Source organism: Prenolepis imparis, unplaced genomic scaffold, assembly GCF_030444845.1.
Source record: "Prenolepis imparis isolate NDT839.2.m4 unplaced genomic scaffold, iyPreImpa1.0 SCAF_10, whole genome shotgun sequence".
Classification (NCBI taxonomy): domain Eukaryota; kingdom Metazoa; phylum Arthropoda; class Insecta; order Hymenoptera; family Formicidae; genus Prenolepis; species Prenolepis imparis.
The window spans coordinates 12,425,772-12,444,800 of NW_028141168.1; the positions used below are offsets into that span (position 1 = coordinate 12,425,772).

At 44.3% G+C, this 19,029-nt stretch overlaps 1 protein-coding gene across 3 annotated transcripts in view; it reads left to right on the forward strand.

The window, feature by feature from the left end:
• The window catches only part of LOC145942024 (uncharacterized), a 77,736-nt gene extending 59,078 nt beyond the window's left edge, over positions 1-18,658 (forward strand). For 2 of the 3 annotated variants that reach the window (XM_083048487.1, XM_083048490.1), the window contains 11 exons: positions 3,492-4,051; positions 4,401-5,020; positions 5,217-5,397; positions 5,508-5,805; positions 5,999-6,736; positions 6,826-16,117; positions 16,249-16,365; positions 16,523-16,636; positions 16,832-17,599; positions 17,699-17,857; positions 18,012-18,658. In XM_083048487.1, coding sequence (XP_082904613.1) covers positions 3,492-4,051; positions 4,401-5,020; positions 5,217-5,397; positions 5,508-5,805; positions 5,999-6,736; positions 6,826-16,117; positions 16,249-16,365; positions 16,523-16,636; positions 16,832-17,599; positions 17,699-17,857; positions 18,012-18,140 — 12,976 coding nt within the window. In that variant the 3' untranslated portion in view covers positions 18,141-18,658. The remainder of the gene's footprint in view (positions 1-3,491; positions 4,052-4,400; positions 5,021-5,216; positions 5,398-5,507; positions 5,806-5,998; positions 6,737-6,825; positions 16,118-16,248; positions 16,366-16,522; positions 16,637-16,831; positions 17,600-17,698; positions 17,858-18,011) is intronic. The other variant, XM_083048489.1, reaches the window with a different exon arrangement.
• The last annotated feature ends 371 nt before the right edge of the window (positions 18,659-19,029 follow it).

Genomic DNA, 19,029 nt, shown 5'->3' on the forward strand with positions numbered 1-19,029 from the left:
ATTTTATCATCCCCACTTATATTATAAATTATAAAGTAAAATTAACATTTTTTTCTGTAAATTTTAACAAATAAATCTTGTTACTAATAATACGGAACATATTTATTGTGTAATATTAAAAATAGATGCACAGTGTGTTATTTTTACATTTTTTTTCAGTTGTTCTGATAATTTAACAATTGAGTTTAATTAACAGAACAGCAATATGTTAAATTAACACATGAATGTGTTAAATATTTAACACGAAAATTTTAACGGGCATTTTTTTTAACAAGGAAACACAAATTTTTCAACGGTGTACCCATTTTTTTAATCAAATATAATTTAATGAAAATTCATGTTTTACTTACATCGCACTTATTTACGAACACTAGACAAACATGAAAAAGATATAATAACACATACTATGTTCAAATAAATAATTATTTCATAATTGTTAATTTTGTAATTGTGTTATTTCCATAAAGTGGATTATATTTTGTGAAATAATTTATTTCGAGCGGATGATCGAACAGGTTGAGAACGTAATAAATTTTATCTTTGAATATATATACATATCTTTAATGATCTCGCAAGGGCGTGACATACATTTCTATTAAAATTTAAAAAGCGATTAAAATGAGAGATTAGCAGATGTTATAATGACTCTAGCAGAGAGAATTACCATTTCGCGTAATCATCCGATATAGATCGTTTAATAAGTTCCTATTGTAATAGTCACTTGCTTGATCACGATTTTTAATTTTAATCGACGTGAATATTAGAGCGTATCTATAACAGCGTCATCGGGTAAAGTCCCGTCGAGATAACGAAATTTACATGAATCTTGTACATTTCCAATTAGATACGCCTTTCTATTTCATTTATCAAAGTTTCTGTTTTATAAAATATGCGAGTACACTCGATATTTTCCAATTTCGATGTATCTAATTTAAATACGTACGAGTAAAATTAAATCCAAGTTTTAATTATGTGTTACTCGAAGATTTTCGACTAAAATTTGTAGTACAAAATAAATTTTCGTTTTTACATAAACTCGCAATAATTGAAATTATTAATAAATTAATTTTGAATATCCAATAATTTTTAAATATTATTGTCGCGAATGATCAAATTTGACTCGACTCACTCGACTTTTATGACTTGACGCGCATTTTATACGTCTGCTTCTTTAACATATGATCTTTGTCCATGATAATGTAATCTTTGGATTAAAATTTATTTTGAGACTTTAAATCAAATAAAAAGTCGGGATGATGCGTCGAGGATTGTATAGATATCATGATTCTACAAGGCAAAGCAAAAAAAAGAGAAAGAATTGAAAAAGATTTAGACACAGTTTGCAATTAAGAAACACCTAGGGATGCTAGAAAAGCGAATACGTTCCTGGTGCTAAAGCGGTACTCATATGGTTTCAATATTCGAACTTGTCGTTGAAATGTCTCTACATTTCAGATCGGAATTTATACACAATAAGTCTCTATTGTTACTCCAATTTGTTCTCTAGCCTTGCTTTCTCTCTCGCGTGACTTGTATGTACAACGTGAGTTATCATTTCATTTTTGCGCGTGACTGAATGCATATGATAATCAGCTTCTTACATCGTTGTAAAGGTCATGAGCATGACAATTTTTTTGCGAAAGCATATTTGTATACGATGTCCAGTAATAAATGTATTGAATGAACACACGATAATGTATCTTTCTTGTTAAAAATTAAAACAATTTTTCTTTTATTAAATATAAATTTTTAATGTCACGTTATATATTTTTCTATAAATTTTAAATAATACTACATAGTTAGGTAACTTATTGTTAGTCACAATTCTATTAAATTTCTTCTATAAAATTAAATTAAAATTAATCTGCTATTTATTTATAGCTTTACAATACAAACTGCCAATCCTCTATTTTTTATTTTGTTATGAAAATTATTCACGTCGTAACATACAAATATTTGTATCAAGGAAAAATCATTTCAATTTTGACAAGGAATATCTATGTAATCTATGCAATCAAATCAAGTGTTTGATTTTTATCAAACATTTTTCTTGTTTGTATTCCTATATTTTTCTTTCTTATATTATATATTCCATATTTTTGAACCTGTCATTAACATTTATGCGCATTTACGTCCTCATTCCACTTCCATGTTAATTAACAAATTTAATGCAACAGATTTGATGCAAATTAAGCTTGTTTGCATTTGAATTGTCGAAGCAAACAAAAACCAACATATATGTTAAAAAGCTTTAAATTAATTGTGAAGTAAACAAGTTGTAAGATTAATTAGATAAGTGAATAAGATATTGGATTGAGAATTGCAATGTATGAATTTCACTATAGTCGCTTAATGCAAAAAGATTGATTACAATTGGGAGAGTATTTCATTTTTCTCAACGTTATACATATGTATGTATACATAAATAGTAGTTATATGAAATCTATTAGAATCGGTTAAAACCAGTTTGTATTTCTGTAATTTTTTCAAAAGAAAACGTTTGCTATGTGTCAATTTTTTCTCTCGTCGACAAACAAAATTGACCGAATGATTAGATGACGATGACGCACGACACAGATTGAAGATGATCGAAGATTACAAGTGAATTAAGCGCAAAAGATATTCTCTATAAAGGCAATACATCGATAGATAGGGTAAGCAACAGCAATAATAGTGATATTCGATTTTGTTTTGGAACACATTATATCTCCCAAGGACAGAAACAACATACAATAAACAAATTTATGAGAAAAAATAACATAACATAATACAAAACAAAAATATAATCATACTAATAAGGTATAAGAATAAAATGCAATAAAATATTGGAAGAATATATGCGTCAATAAAGAAAGAAATTATTAAGAAATAGAGAAAAAGAAGACAATATACATTTCTCCCCTCATCTTTTGCGCTTTTTCATTGCGTAAATCGTTTCCCTTTCTAAAAAAAGGCATGCTAAATCGATTCTCGCATGTTTTAATACTTCAAATTCGATTAATATTTTTGATAGTTATCAGCTGATTTGTGGCAAAAAATATTAATCGCGGACAAAGTATATATTATAAGATATATTATAACATATTATATAATTTACAACATATTATAATTAAAATAATAATATTTTTTGACAGAAATCAGCTGATAACTGTCAAAAATTTCGAGTTTAAAGAATTATAATATATTATTTTAATTTTTCTAACATATTTTTATTTTAAAATTTAATTAACAAATTAACGCTTTAATCAGCTGATTTCTGTTAAAAAATATTAATCAAGTTTAAATAAACTTTATATAAAAATATCATTCTTTTTTATATAAAATCGTGGAATGTGCGCGTAGCCCGCGCTTGTGTTGTTCTAGTAATAAAAAAAGCAGAACGAAATAGAAGAAAATAATTGCGAATACGTATTCCGCAGCGACTCGTCGACTCGAGCCCACCCCAGCCCCCCTTCTAAACGATGACTAAACCCGGTTTTTGCGTCTTTCAGAAATTCGGAGGATCATGGATCCAGCGGCGGTAGCGGGGGAGGAAGTGGCGGAGCAGGCGGCGTTTCCGGCGGTGGCGGCGGTAGCGGGAGCACCGGTTCCGGGGTCGGCGTCAGCGGCGGTGGCGGTGAACGAGGAGAGAGGGGAAGCGAGAGTTTCGACTCACGTGGTTCCCACGGCAGCTTCTACGGTAGCGAGAGGAGCAACCGAGTGGTTGGCACCGGGAGCGGCAGCGTCGTCGGCGGCAGCGGCAGCGGTAGCGGCAACGGCGTCGTCGGCGGTCATCCGACGGATTCCTCGACGGGGGACCCCAGTAGCTACATATCCCGCCGTCCACCACCTACTAGCTCTTACCACGTGACATCGAGCAGGGCGAGGGATCGGCTATACCCGAGGACCGGCCCGTACGTCTCTGGGCCGCCGCCCCCGCCCCATTTAGACCGTCATCGTGGAAGTCTGCCGCCGTCGTCCTGGTCGGCGTACGAGCCGACGAGTTCGAGGTACGGCAGCGCACCGCCGCCACCTTCGCCTGCCACCAATGACTCTTATCAAGATGAGCAAGGTAATTATCGCTGATCCGTCAGAGAGCGAGATCGTAGCGTGTTTGCATCAGTACTGTGGCTCTCGATACAATCTGGCTGCCGCATTTTTTACTCATAAAGATCGACAGAATTATAGCGTTAGAATATATGTGAGGTCTCTGGGGGAAGAGTCAGAAAGAATGGAAAAGTTCGATTCTTATGAGCAAAGGATACGAAAGTTTGATTGTGTAAACGGTAGCTTTAAATGTTTATCGCCATAAAAATATAAATTTTTTGATGTGAAGAGAAGAAAAACAAATATTTCAAGATACCTTTTAAGCCGTTTGGTGCAACGTGTATCTCATTTCCGTCATATCTTTTCTCCTGTAGGAGGTGGCGGAGGTGGTGGTAGCAGTAGCACCGGAGCTCTGCGACAGCACAAAAAACAACGCAGAAAATCACGCAGTGGGAGTAGCTCGCCGAGCGGTAGCAGTCGTTCCGGAAGTAGCAGCAGCAGTCGAAGCGGTAGCTCGGGTGGCAGCACTTCCGGAGGTAGCACATCGCCCGGTAGTTCGCCGCATCGAACGAGCAATGTGTCCGTCATGGAGGATCGCAGGCCAGTGGCCATCTGCGTGAGGAATCTACCGATTCGCAGCAGCGATTCCTCCCTCAAAGATGGCCTTTTCCATGAGTACAAGAAGCATGGCAAGGTGACGTGGGTGAAAGTTATCGGCACAGCCAGCGAGAGATATGCCCTAGTCTGCTTCAGGAAGCCCGAGGATGTCGAGAAGGCTCTCGAGGTTTCGCAAGATAAGCTCTTCTTTGGATGTAAAATTGAAGTGGCCCCTTATCAGGGCTACGATGTCGAGGATAATGAGTTCAGGCCGTACGAAGCGGAACTCGACGAGTATCATCCGAAGGCGACGAGAACGTTGTTCATCGGTAACCTCGAGAAGGATGTTACTGCGTCCGAGCTCAGGAAGCATTTCGAACCGTTCGGCGAGATAATAGTGAGTTGAAATTTGATTTTAAAAAATCAGAAAATAATTTTAGTTTATATGAAGCCAGTATGAAGTATAAGTAAATCTGAAGATGGTTGGGCGAATGGAAATCATATCTAAATAAAATCTCGAATAAAAATAATATCTAAGCTTGTAATATGTTAAGATTAAAATTAATTACATTCTGTCATATATTTGCTTGTAGGAAATTGACATTAAGAAACAAGGCGCCGTATCGAGTTATGCTTTCTGTCAATATTCGGATATTGGTAGCGTCGTTAAAGCCATGAGGTCGATGGACGGTGAACATCTAGGTGCGAATCGAATCAAACTCGGATTCGGAAAATCGATGCCCACACCCTGCGTTTGGGTTGATGGCATTGGAGGTAAGCGCAATAATTAATATTATACTGCTGTCAATTATCTTAATAATAGAAAGATCAATAGGGGTGAAAAGTACAAGTCGTCACATTACATTGACTATCTTTTTTTCTAGATTGTACGTCCGAGAAGTTTTTAAGCTTACAATTCAATACTTTTGGACCGACAACTCAGGTAGTAGTAGATCGTGAGCGTGGCCATGCTTTGGTCTTTTTCGATCAAATAAGCTGCGCTCAAGCTGCCGTGAAAGAGATGAGGGGAGTCACGGTTCGCGGCCGCCGTTTGCAGATCGATTTCGCCTCAAGGGAATGTCAAGAGACCTTCTACGAACATCTCGAGCGTCAAGGAAACAGGGAAACCAGTGAAAAACCTTGGGACTCGAGGCCTTCGCCAGCGTCGTCGTTTGACATGACGTATGTATATTTTCTTATACATAAATTTTCTTGTGACTACAAAATCTTGACTATAAAATATCTTTATTTGAGATAATTTTTAATTTTATTAAATTATTGATAGAGTTTTACCAATATAAAATGCAAGCTTACCATATAAGCTCACAAGTCGTAATCAATTACTTAAAACGAGTGCATTATTCGTGATTCGAAGGATTCCTTCTAGGCGGGAGCGCAACAGTTTCGACTCAGCGACGGTGCCGAGTTCGAGCAATAGATTCACGCGCTATGATACGCCCCCGCGATCTAGAACGACCAACTACTCGCGGACTTCCGGAGGCAGTACACCAGGCGCGAGTCCAGCTCATCCGACAGCGTTGTCACGAAGTAATAGACGATCCTATCAAGATTCCTATTACGATGGCGATTATGCTGAACCAGCGTCGAGACGGTTTCGCAGCTACGACGAGTTTAGTCAAGGCAGCGGTGCGAGTCACGACGACTATCAGAGCAGCGTACTCAGCGACGGCAAACTTAACGATGATGATTGCCCGCCACCGTCGTCACGACGTCACGCAGTACAAAGCGTTGTTACGAGTATCGACCCGCCTGCGCCACCGCCACCGTTATTACCTCCGCCCGATATTCGGCATCTTCAGAAGGAACGCGTCCATTTATTGGAGCAACTTGAGGAGTGCCATAGTAGCGGCGATGAGGTCGGTTTCGTGTCGAAGAAACGTGCAAAACTCGATAACTCGTCGACGACAACACTCTGCGAAGACGAGGAGCCGGAAATTGCGTCGTTACTCGTTACTTCGCATTCTAGTAGAAAAGGAATGGACTTTAGACGTGTTAGTGATAGCAAAGTAGTAGTGCACCATAGCACAAGAAGGGGTAGTTGCGAGGGTAGAGGTCCTGGACCTTGTAAACGTCGTCGGGATGCCTCTAGCAGGTGAGTTGTGTTACAATTAAAAAAAAAATATATATATATAAAAGGTATTTAAAAAATTATTCAAACTAAAATAATGATAACATTTCTAGACATCATGAGCACCACGATGGATCTCGACCAGGTACACCTCTTGTCGACGAGCGACCGGAGAACCTGATACCTAGCGAACCGAGAAGATTCAGAGAAAGGAGTCACGAGGGTCCGTTGTCGTTACCTTTACCGAGGTTTGCGACACAAATGTTAAACAACAACAATAACACAAGTAGTAGTAACAACAACAATGGCAGCGGCACTCGATCGAACAATGCCAGCCTTGCTAAAATTGCTAGTCCGCCGTGTGCCAGCTTGTCTACTGCGCCCAGTCCTCGTGCAGCACCGCAACCACCGGCTTCGCCACCTCCTAGACACGCAAGTTCGAGTCCGACCAGTTCCGACAGCGAGACAGCGCCGCAATCTCCTAGTCTGGAAGAAAGGATACGTTCTCTGGATGAAAAGTACGAAAAATGGTCCGGTTCGAGAGCATTGAGTGCCGCTGGTGGCGACGCTCTGGCGAAACTCGATGCCAGCGCTTCGGAAAGATTCCGATTTCGGCATAAACTGCTTGATTTGGATCTTCATGAGGTGCAACCTTCGGACATTGTGAAATCAGTCCTCGCGAAAAGGAGCGTGTTTGATGAGGACTCGAAGCGATTGGAAAATTTTAGCGAAAAATACGAACCACGGGAATTCACTGGTGTTATTGGCGTTAGTTCTATGATCGGTAGCACTGCTGGTCTAACAACTAGTGGTGGTGGTAGTGGCTGTACCAGCAAAGTTTGTCTGCAGTATCCGTTTCCTAGTCATCCGCCGATACAGCCAGTCAGCGGTACTTCGGTTACCAGTCAAATCGGTGTTAATACGCCATTGTCCGCGAGTTTGACTTCGACGACGACTATGGCCTCGTCAGCATTAAAGACCGATCCGCGAATGCAACATAATTGCATACACCCAACGCCGGCAACGCCAATTACACCTGGTACATCTATTAAGACAGTTAGTCCCGAGTTACCGCCGGTTTCTCTACCGATCGGTCTCGGTAGCGGAACGGCAGCAAGTAATAGTAATGGTAGTGGTTTATCGTCAGCCAGTAGTCTTGTAAGCAGCAATGGTAGTGTAAGTAACATTCACACCCTCGGAACCTCGACACATCGGGGATTGAGCATCTCTGCGACTATCGCATCACCCACAGTGACAGCGGCATCGACAGATACTTTTAATTCAACTGCAATAACAACAGCGGTGCCGGTTACAACGTTGAGTGCGACAACTTCGTCAACGACAGTAACGACGTCGACGATGTCTACGACAGGCACGGTATCTTCCATGACTACCAGTTCGATAGCTCCACCGTCTTCCATAACATCCTCATCTAATTCTTCCTCTTCATCATCATTATCTGCATCTTCCACAGATTTGCCTCGTTCTCGTTTGAGGAAGGAAAGCGGTAGCAATCGAGAGAGTAGAGACTCTCGCGATGGGAGGGACTCTAGCAGAGATTCGAAACATAGTAAAGGTAAAGATTGTCAGAGAAGATCACGAAAGGATGAAACTGACATCGAAAGAAACCGTAAAGGTAGAGATGAAAAGGAAAGCACGAATATTGTGAACGACGTCGGCAACACGGATAATCATAGTAGGGATTTTAAGGATAACAAAGAGTTGAGGTATGAGCGAAAAGAACGAGAAGAAAAAGAAAGGAGAGATAAAGAAGATCGTGACAGACAAGAGCGAAGGGATAAAGAAGATCGTGACCGACAAGAGAAAAAAGAAAGGGAGGAACGTGAGAGGCGCGAGAAAGACGAGGAGAGGCGAGAAAGAGAGAGACTTGATAAGGAACGACAAGAGAAAGATAGAAGAGAGCGAGAAGAAAGAGAACGTGAAAGAAAGGAAAGAGAAGAGAATGAACTTAAAGAAAAGGAGAGACGAGAGAAAGAACGTCTCGATCGTGAGAGGAGAGAACGAGAAGAGAAGGAGCGACAAGAACGGCGAGAACGTGAGGAACGTGAAAGGAAAGAACACGAAGAACGCGAAAAGAAAGAACGGGAAATTCGCCTAGAGCGTGAAAAGCAAGAAAAGGAACGTCTTAAAAGAGAAAGGGAGGAACAGGAAAGAAGAGAAAAAGAAGAACGAGACAGGATAGAGCGAGAAAGAAGGAGAGAAGAGAAGGAACGTCTCGAACGAGAAAAGAAGCGAGAGAAGGAAGAAAAGGAGAGACTAGAGCGAGAAAGGCGGAAAGAAAAGGAAGAACGGGAGAAGATGGAAAAGGAGAAACGCGATAAAGAAGAACGAGAAAAACTTGAGAGAGAAAAACACGAGAAGGAGAAGCGACGGGAACGCGAAGATCAAGAAAGGCGAGAGAAAGAGAAGGTCGAACGCGAAAAGAGGAGAGATCGCGAAGAAAAGGACAAAGAGAAGAGAGAACGCGACGACAGCAGACGGCAATCGACCGAGAATCATTTGCATCCTTCTGTTACACAGTCTCAGAGTCAGGTCACCCCGGCACCGGTACCGATCAAACGCAGGTGCTCGTCGCAAGATTGCCCCACGGACGAGGATGCTAAACGTATGAAAATTTCGGATCATCGGCGCGACAGCAAAGATCGGTCTAGGCAAAACAGGAGATCCGAAGATCGCAAGCACCGTAACGACTCGCATCGTTCTAGTCGAGAGAGCAGGGAGAGTCGTGACAGTAAAGAAAGTGGCAGTGCGACACAGGATACCAGGGACGGCGAATTGATTCGAGAAAACAATTCGAGAGACAGTGGAAGCAAAGAGAAACAGAGGAGTAAGAAGAATCGATCGGAGAAGGAGTCGAGGGAACGTAGTCCGAGGGTATCGCACGAATCCGAGAAGGAATTTCTATCGAGATTGGAGAGTTCTCTTTCTAAGAGAAACGATTCGACTCTGTCAACCGAACAAGCTTCCGTGGGATCGAATCATACGAGAGATACGCAACATCATCAACAGCAACAATCTTCTACATTGAATTCGCACAGTGATGTCGACGATGGTCCCATCTCTACTCACGAGATACAAACGATAAGGAATCCTTCAGCCACAGATACGGATAGCGACGAGCCGAAGAAGCACTCGATCTTTGATATTGTCGATGATGAGCCTGCTTACATCAGTATGTATGATAAAGTAAAAGCTCGTTCGACGAAAAATATGCAAAAACTAGAAGAGGAGAAGCGTCAAGTGCGATTAAAGGATAAGTTCTCGCAACTGAAGCAAAGTCGTGCCAGACGAGAAGAGAAGAAGCAGAGTACGTCGTGGGACGGAGACTCGGTGAGTAGCAAAGCTCTGACTGAGGACGAAGCTACTTCCGAATCGGATTCGACGAGAACCAAGTCTCTCTCTAGAAAGGGCTCGCGGTCTCGCATTCATTCCGATACGAGTGAGGAGGAAGAGCCATTTAACAACAAGGTTCGCAAGACTGTGAAGACTGAAAGATTCCTCGAGAGCGACGTCGATCTCGGCTTTGCCGATACCGAGGAGAAGCAGAATCCACTGGAGGCCTCAAACACTATTGTGAATAGCGTACACACGGTCATTAAGGAAGAGCCCCGTACATCCGACGAAGACGAGCGAATCTCGGTTGGCTTCCGTACGAATCATCCGGCAATAGTGGTCAACAATTACGAGAGAGATTCGCGAAAGAAGTCACATAAAAAGAAACAAAAACGGCAAAAGAACAGCATCTCGAACGAAAACAATTTGAAGGTGGAACCGATGGAGGCTCTAGAACATAAGACTAAAACCAATCTCATCACGTCGTCCAACACGGATTGCCGACCGAATCATGGCACGGAATTGACCACCATCACCGTCGCTACGACTATAGTCACGACAGTGTCTGAAAATGCTGAAGAGAGAATGCGCGCCGACAAGAAGCAACGTAGTAAAAAAGATAAGAGACGCGATCGGAATGGAGAGGATAAGGCTAAAGCGAGACGAAAGAGGCTCAATAGGCAAGAGGCGAGGGATTCTCAACGTATGGAGGACATCTTCGGCCCTCTCTCGGACGATGTTGACGATGGTCCATCTAATACGTTTTTCAACAGATTCAACAACATGACATCGGAGAACAGCGTTTACGCTTCGGACAGCGATGGTGGTCGTAGTTCGCTCGACATGGACAGAACAAGGCGGAAGACAGAAAAGAAACGACGCCATCAACCGGAAGATGAGAACAGCGTCGATTTGGCCGAAGCTGGCCGGGAGATCGAGGCGAAACTTTTGGGTATGCCGAGTTCTCCGAAGACCGCTACTGTGTGCACAGCCGAGCCCGGCGATCACGATGTCTTTCGTTTCACCGACGATAACGACAGCGTCGAGCCATCGACACCTTCGACAGCACCGGAGAAAATCAAAGAGAAGAAGAAGAAACGGAAGAAATCGAAGGAGGAACGCAATCGGAAGGATTATCACCATCACCATCACCATCATCATCACCATCATGAAAAGAGCGGTGTATTACCTTATCTAGGCGCCGAACCTAGTCCACCAAGAGCAAGCAGTCCGTTAGTGTCTAAGACAATATCATCCAGCTTGCCCGCGCCTAGAGAGACATTATTGAGCCCGATACCTAAAGTGACTTCCGCGTCAACCGTATCATCGATAACTCCTCCGGTTGTGAGCGACATTCAAATCAAGTCGGAGAAGAAGAAGGATAAGTTTATACCTGGTTTTGGAATAGAAATTGACGAGACCATTCACGAGAATGCTGTGAAAAGTATCTCGGAGCCTGACGAGAAGGACAGCAGTTGTCAGTCGCGCGGCAACCGAGAGGAATCGGAAGTACCTGTACCAACCTGTACGACACCACCGGCTCAGAACGAAGACAAGCCGCGAGTTGCAATATCGCAGGAAGAAACGGAGGACGCTGTTGCCGCGTTACTCGAAGAAACATTCGGCGCTTCGACCGAAGATTTCTCTTATGAGGGCGAGGAAGAAGAAACCGAAACCGACGGGATTACCGGAACTTCGGCCGAGGCACCTCAAGAGGATGTCGAAGAGATGCAGCAAGCCGTCGAAAGTTTGAACGCCTCGACGGTGGAAGGCGACGCGGATCTAAAGCCGGATACGCCGCAGAGCGAGCACGACCTACAAATTGACACGGATACGGAGGAAGATCCGAATTACGAGACGGTCGATCTGACGCAACCGCCAAAAACACCGGATATACCGTCATTCTACAAGTCCCCGACGAAAACGCTGGCACCCGTCTTAACTGCTCCTGAGAAATCGATCGAAGTGCGATTAACGTCCACGGTAGTTACCAAACCGCAAAGTCCACCGAGTTCCGTGATCGCTCATTCTTGGACTTTGAACGAACACAACAAGCCCCTCGAATCCGTCAAGCCCGTGAAGTTAGAAACCACAGAATCGGACGTTGACGTCGTTAGTCCGGAAAGAACGGCGCAAGCGCAGAGAACGTCCCCGTCGCCGCCACCGCTGCAATACAAACAACCTATGCTGGTGCCGTGCAGCGTACCGATTACGAGTGAAATACCGAAATCGCTTTCCATCGCGAGTTCGCGACCATCGCCGATTACGGTGCAGCCTCTGTATCAGAGGCTTCCCGTATCTCCGCAATCTCAGATGGTACCCATGCGCCAAGCTTCTCCGAAAATGCAAACGACGACTGTCTCTTGTTCGTCATCTTCCAACACGACACCGTTGCCGCCGTTGATCATGTCGAGAATACCACCTTTAGTACCATCACAATCATCGCCACGCATCTCTCAGCCGCTTTCGCCCAACGGACAATGGTCGCGGAATCCTACGTTAAGTCCCCACGTACCTAACGTGGGTAAGAGAAAAGCTTCGCCGCCACCTACCAAGATCGCGGTATGCGTGCCTATCCCTGCTCATAGACCGGAAGCACCAGTTCAACAAATCTATTCGACCGCGGCGACTCAACAGCCGGTGATACAGCACGCCTCGGGAATGCTGGCACCGACCCCCGGTTATCCTCGCGGTGGTTTGCCACCGTTGACTCTGAATATTCCACCGCGACCTTACATGCCCGTACCACCGTTAGCGTCCGGCATACAGGTGAAAAACTCGCGCGATTCCTCCTTAGGTGGCAAATCTGTGATCGAGACGCTACTACCGATAAATCCGAACGAGCCATCGCAGAGATTGGAAGAACCAAAATTGTCGTCCGCTGTTATACCTGAACCAACCAACAAAGCGTCTACCTCGCCCAAGGTTCCGTCGCCGAATCAACCGCCCACGTATATACCTGAAACAGCGAAGATTGAGATCAACGCCAGTACGTCTAGTCCTGTATTCGGCAAGTCAGCTTACGTCACTGACAGCTACACGACGTCCAGAACGCAAAAACAAATTTCCGTATCTATCACAACGGACAGTAATCTGCTGTCGCCTAGACAGAAACAAGAAGTGTCGAATCTTCAACTTCTAACCACGCACGTACCTCGTTCTTCCACGCCCAGTCCTGTAATCGTGGTTCACGGTCAATCTCACTTACTTCACAAGTCGGTGCATACTCTAGGTCCGCCGAACGTCCCCTCGCCGAATCAATCTCTGATAAAGACCGTGGTACCTATAGTTCCTCAGCAAATAACGTCCAGCGCACCGTTGTCAGTAAATCCCGGCGATAAATCTGTCATTCCGCAAACGCCTTGTCAAAGACAGTCGCCTGTCTCCCAGAGTCAATTGGTCAAATCTCACATACCTCTGGTATCTACAGAGTCGCAGACGATCATAACCAGAGTAGTATCGTCGACCGCATCTTCCATGTCGACGCCACCGATGAACGAATGTTTAGACCAACACATTCAAGGACAACAATTGGAAATGGACGCTGAAGCACAGATTAATCAAACTGCCCAACCGATGCAACTTACACCACCTATACAATCGACGCAGCCGATTGATGTGATAAAACAAGAACCAATCGACGCTAAACCGGAAGAGACGATGAGCGAAACTGAATATAATATAACCGAATCCGAGACACTTTTGAATCAACCGTGCGTAGAAGATAACATAAAACAAGAAAAGCAAGAAGTAATTAAGACAGAGGTTGTACCTAAGGTCGAGGTTGCCGATGTACCGATCACACCGAAACTCGAAGCAGAAGCTCCTATAAAACTGGAACCTATGAATGAAATTAAAGAAGAGATTAAGGAGAATGATGAGATGGAATTGGAGGAAGAGCCAGTAGAAGATCCTTTAAAAGAACCGAGCACGGATCCCCTTGCTATTGATCCTAAAGAAGATCCGACTGATAGTAAAGAAGACAGCGATTACTGGTCCGCCAAGGAAGTGAACATCGAAAGCGTGATAAAGAAGGTTGACGCTCTGTGCGACGGCGAAGGTAACGATGGCGATGACGAGGCGCAACAGACCGAGAGCGCGAATAGCGACTCGCACGATACCAGCAAGAACGAGTCGGACTGGTTCGATGCCGAATCATCTATAGAGGGCGAGAGTAAGAAGAACTTTGGATCAGCAGCCGATGAGCACGACGAGACGATGGAAACGTGCGAAAATGAGTCTACGAAGAGTCGTCGGGGCAGAGCAAAGAGTAGACGCGGCAGTCGTGGCGGAGTCGCCACCAGGCGTGGCAGGAACGCGAACGCCATCCCTCTCAGACGAGGCGGTAGAAGTCTCCGAGGTAGCAAACATCATGTCGAGAAGAATAAATTGCCGGCCGATGTCTACGAGTTTCACGACGACAGCGAGGAGGACAACGCCGGTCGTCCGCGACTTATTCTCACTATTAAATCTCCCGGACCGAACGTGACGGGACCCAATGCTCAGCCGGCGATACCCGTGGCCGCGGTTAAGGAAATACCGTCGGAGGAGTTTGTGTCTCCGGCCGCTAACACGAGAAAATCGAGAAGACTGGCGGAGAGGGATGGTAGTCGCAGTACGATCGACGATGTCATCGAGGATGTTGTCCGTGGATCACCCGCAAATAAAGGCTTGGTCAGCGGTGCTGCCGGAAATGTGCACGCCACCAGACGAAGTACCAGACACAACAATGCTCCGCGCAATACGACACAGCAATCTGCCGCGCCTCTACCAACGGAACTTCGTAAATCACCTAGGGGCGGTCGTAAGACGGCGAGACGAACGTCCGAAAATAACGAGGATAGCGGAGAAGAGAAGGCGAAAGAAGTAACTGTGACGGCGCAAGAGATACAGATCAAAGAGGAACCAAAACCGGCTACACCGGAAAGTCCGAAAGCGGAAGAACCAGCTCAAACTGTTGTTACATCGGCGCCGCAGAAGACGATGTCGCTTGAGCCGATGACGTTGATCGATCCAGTCACGGGAATGCTGATACCGATGAGGGAATCCGAGGAGGGTCAGTATATACCGGTGTCCACTTCATCTAATCAGGTGCAAACTATCAATAGAGCGGTATGCGAACCTCGAAGCGGTGGATTAGTCAGCACGAGCCCGATAAACGAAGCACCACGAGTGAAATCCGAAAGTTCTCCGTTAGTAGCAGCGGAGTCGAAGAAGGAGGCCGTGATAGAACACGCGTCTTGTCAATCAACACCAACACAGCCGATCCAACCGCAAACTAGTGTGATTACGAAACCACAATCCCCGACAATACAAGTTACCTCTACCATTACTATTGCGCAATCTTCGCCGACAACTACGACTATTGTCTCTACCACGACTGCGACATCTGTAGCATCGATTACAACGACGCAACCGATACCCACCTCTTCTTCCCCGCAGACGAAACCTACGAGCCTCAAGGCGCACGTGTTGAACGCTAGCAAGCTCGTGACCTCGGCTCAACAGCAGGTCATCACGAAACCGGTGACTCCAAGCTTGCCCAACCAAACGATAGTACAGAACATCGTCAAGTCGCCCGCGCAACCGATACAGAGTCTCAATCTGCAGATACCATCTGGCAGAGTCGTGTCGCCTAGTTTGAGTCCGCGTGCGAAACAGGCGGCGCAATTGACACCAGCGAACGCAAGCGTGAAGCAGGGTCAACCTATGTCACCCGTACTCAATAACACCGGAGTACCACCTAATCCTAAGCAACATCTTCTGCAAGCTGCCAAGCAACAAACGTCGACGATAGTGAACATGTCGCAGAAAATGCCGATTAACATGCATCCTGCTAGTGTGAACGTCGCCAGAACCATGCATCAACCGGTCTCGCAGCCCACCACTCTCAAGGGTATCAACGGACAACCTCATCCGCACAATCCGAAGACGCACTTGCTGCAAGCTGTTCCACCGATCGTCAGCGGAAGTTCATCTACGCAACCACATCTTGTCAATCCACAGCCGATTTCAACTGGCAGTGCCCGACCACCGGTACCGAAAACTCCTGTACGTAAGATGGAATATTTAATAGTATTTTTTTTTTTTTTATTCAATACCATACTACATTTTTTTAGATTCATTATACTCGACGCTAAAAATTATAAAATATATATTGATTAACATTTTATATGTTTCAGGCCACTGGGATAATAGAACCGCAAAAAGTGGAAGTGCCGATGTCTGGTTGTATCATGGTACCAACGGCGAGCCCGCAAAGTCGAAGCATACCGATGCCGACGTACGAGGCCCCATTGGTAAATATTGTATATATTTCATTTTTCGTGCGCCAATATTTTACATGTATAAATACGATATTTAAAAATCGTGCGTTTGAGAGTGAGAAAAAAAGATAATAAAGTTAATATGTTGAAAATTGCATTGAATGCACTAACTCTATTCGGTTTTGATTAGCACGGAAGTACAGGTGCTACTCCACCAGGGGGTCAGTATGGTCTTGTCCCCCCGCATCGATCCCAGAGTCCTCCATTGCCTCCACCTGCACACCATCATGTTAATACTTCACAGGTATATTTACTTTCTAATATTATATGATATATTTTTAATAGAACTGTATATGCCTTTCATTAAAAAATGTAGTCTTTAGACAATCACAAATTTCTTGACATTGCATGAAATTTGAAGTATTTTCACTACAGATGTTAATATATAGACAATATAAATAAGTTTCTCGATATAAATAATGATAATCTTGTTTCACAGAGTGAAGTCGTCAATTACGGAGGACTGACTCGTGGCGGAGAGCTGCCACCTCATTACTTACATTCTCAGATGTTGCAATACCAATATCATCTTCGCGCGCAACAGGAAGCGTTAACGGCACCTCGCATAGCTTATCACATTCCAGGGACGAGATCTCCGCATCTACCTTTAGATCCGAAACTCGAGACCGGCATAGAGGACAGTCACAGTCCTCCTTTAGAACTGAGACGAGGAACGAGAACGCCTCAAGATCGCACCACCGACAGTCCACAAGTTGCTCAAGTTTATATGCTACACGGAAATGTCAGATTACCGCCACCTCCGTCGCAGTATAATGCAGGAAGTAATCCGTCGTTACCCGGTGCACCGGCTAGCGCTAGAGCAGGTTATTACGAACCCCCGCCTGCTCATCTACGTTCTCAATATCCCATGGCTGCCAGCGAAGCACCACCCGAGATGGGCAGAGCCGCCACGCCGGAGAGATGTAGAAAGCACCACGTTGTCACCCCGCCACCCTATGCATCTCAAGTGCCACCGCAAGCGGATAGCTTTCAAATGCTGCTCCAACGTTACCCGGTTATGTGGCAAGGTTTACTGGCGCTCAAGAACGACCAGGCGGCGGTACAGATGCACTTTGTTTTCGGCAATCCCAACATAGCCAGGGACAGTCTGCCGTGTAACAGCGACGGCTCCACACCACCATTGAGAATAGCTCAGAGAATGAGATTGGAACAAAGTCAAGTTGATGGAGTAGCGAGAAAGATGCAGGTACGTGTCGCAGTCTTTCTTGGCAGTTAAATATCGTTCATACCGGTATGTGATGAATATAACTACATTCTTTAACATGTCAATTGAAATATTTTGCAGACTGATAACGAACATTGCATGTTGCTGGCATTACCTTGTGGCCGTGACGAAGTAGATGTACTGCAACAAAGTAAAAACCTTCAAGCAGGATTTATCACGTATCTCCGACAGAAGCAAGCTGCTGGAATCGTAAACATTGCCGCACCTGGATCGCAACAGGTGAGTCGGAATTGTTTTCATTTTATATGAGATTCTTCATTATATGTGAAATTCAAGTCATATTCCTTCTATTCTTGATTCTTTCATTTATTTTCTTTATTACATTTTTCGTTGAGATGTAATGAAAATGTAATTCCACAAAATTGTATTTTAGCCGGCGTATGTAGTTCACATTTTTCCATCTTGCGAGTTCGCGAACAACAATTTGACGAGGATCGCACCGGACCTACTTCACCGTGTCGAAAAAATCGCTTATTTACTAATCATCATCGCCACGGTTTGAGACCGATCATTGACCTACCGGATTACGATTTATCCGTATGTCTCGTCTTCACGCACCGCAGGACGCTTCATACCTGGCATGAAGCCTGGAGTGTCCGCCTGACACGCGCGTAGTTGTGCGACAAAAAGCGGGATGCGCATTCAAAATGAAGAGAACTCCTTATCCTTGGAGTTGTATCAGTGACAATCAAATGGAACCCGGCGGGTTGTAAGCTGATCTTTAGATCGTAGGCCTAAGGACGAGACACGAGGTTGTGCGGTGAAGCGAGGTTAGCACTTTTAAATGCTCTGGTCATCATCGTGCGTACCTCCCTTCGATGAAAATTCGCGCGAGCAAGCTCGGTTCTTTCTCGCTTTTCTTTTTCTTCTTCTTCCTTCCTTCCTTTTTTTTCTTTTTTGAACGGCTTGTAATTCGCGTCAATTATAATACTGACAATGTTTGTGGGATCGACCGACATCACTCTTGGTCTTTCTGACAAGCGGCTCAGGGCACAACCCCAGTCTTCAGACAAGACCTTCGATTCGTCATGCGATACTCATTACTTACGCTCGTCCTTCCCATAGAGGAAGCAGTAATAACTCGTTTCTCTAGATGGACAAGTCAATCGCGAAGTAAAGATATAGAAGCAGCTAACATACCCTATCACTATTACATGAGCTATTACGAGCTATTTCAAGTAAGGTTTAGGCGTTAATAATAATAATAAAGTAAATTGTGTAAAAAAAATTATAAGCGAGCCACCGAGGGCATAACTACTGTGATTTTAAGTATTTAATGATAACCGTAACGTGCGTAAAAGAGGAAGAAGACAAAAGGTAAAAAAAAACATAAGAGGGTGCCCAACTAAAAATGGTCCGTGCGGTATGTGATGTGTTTTTGTATAAATACT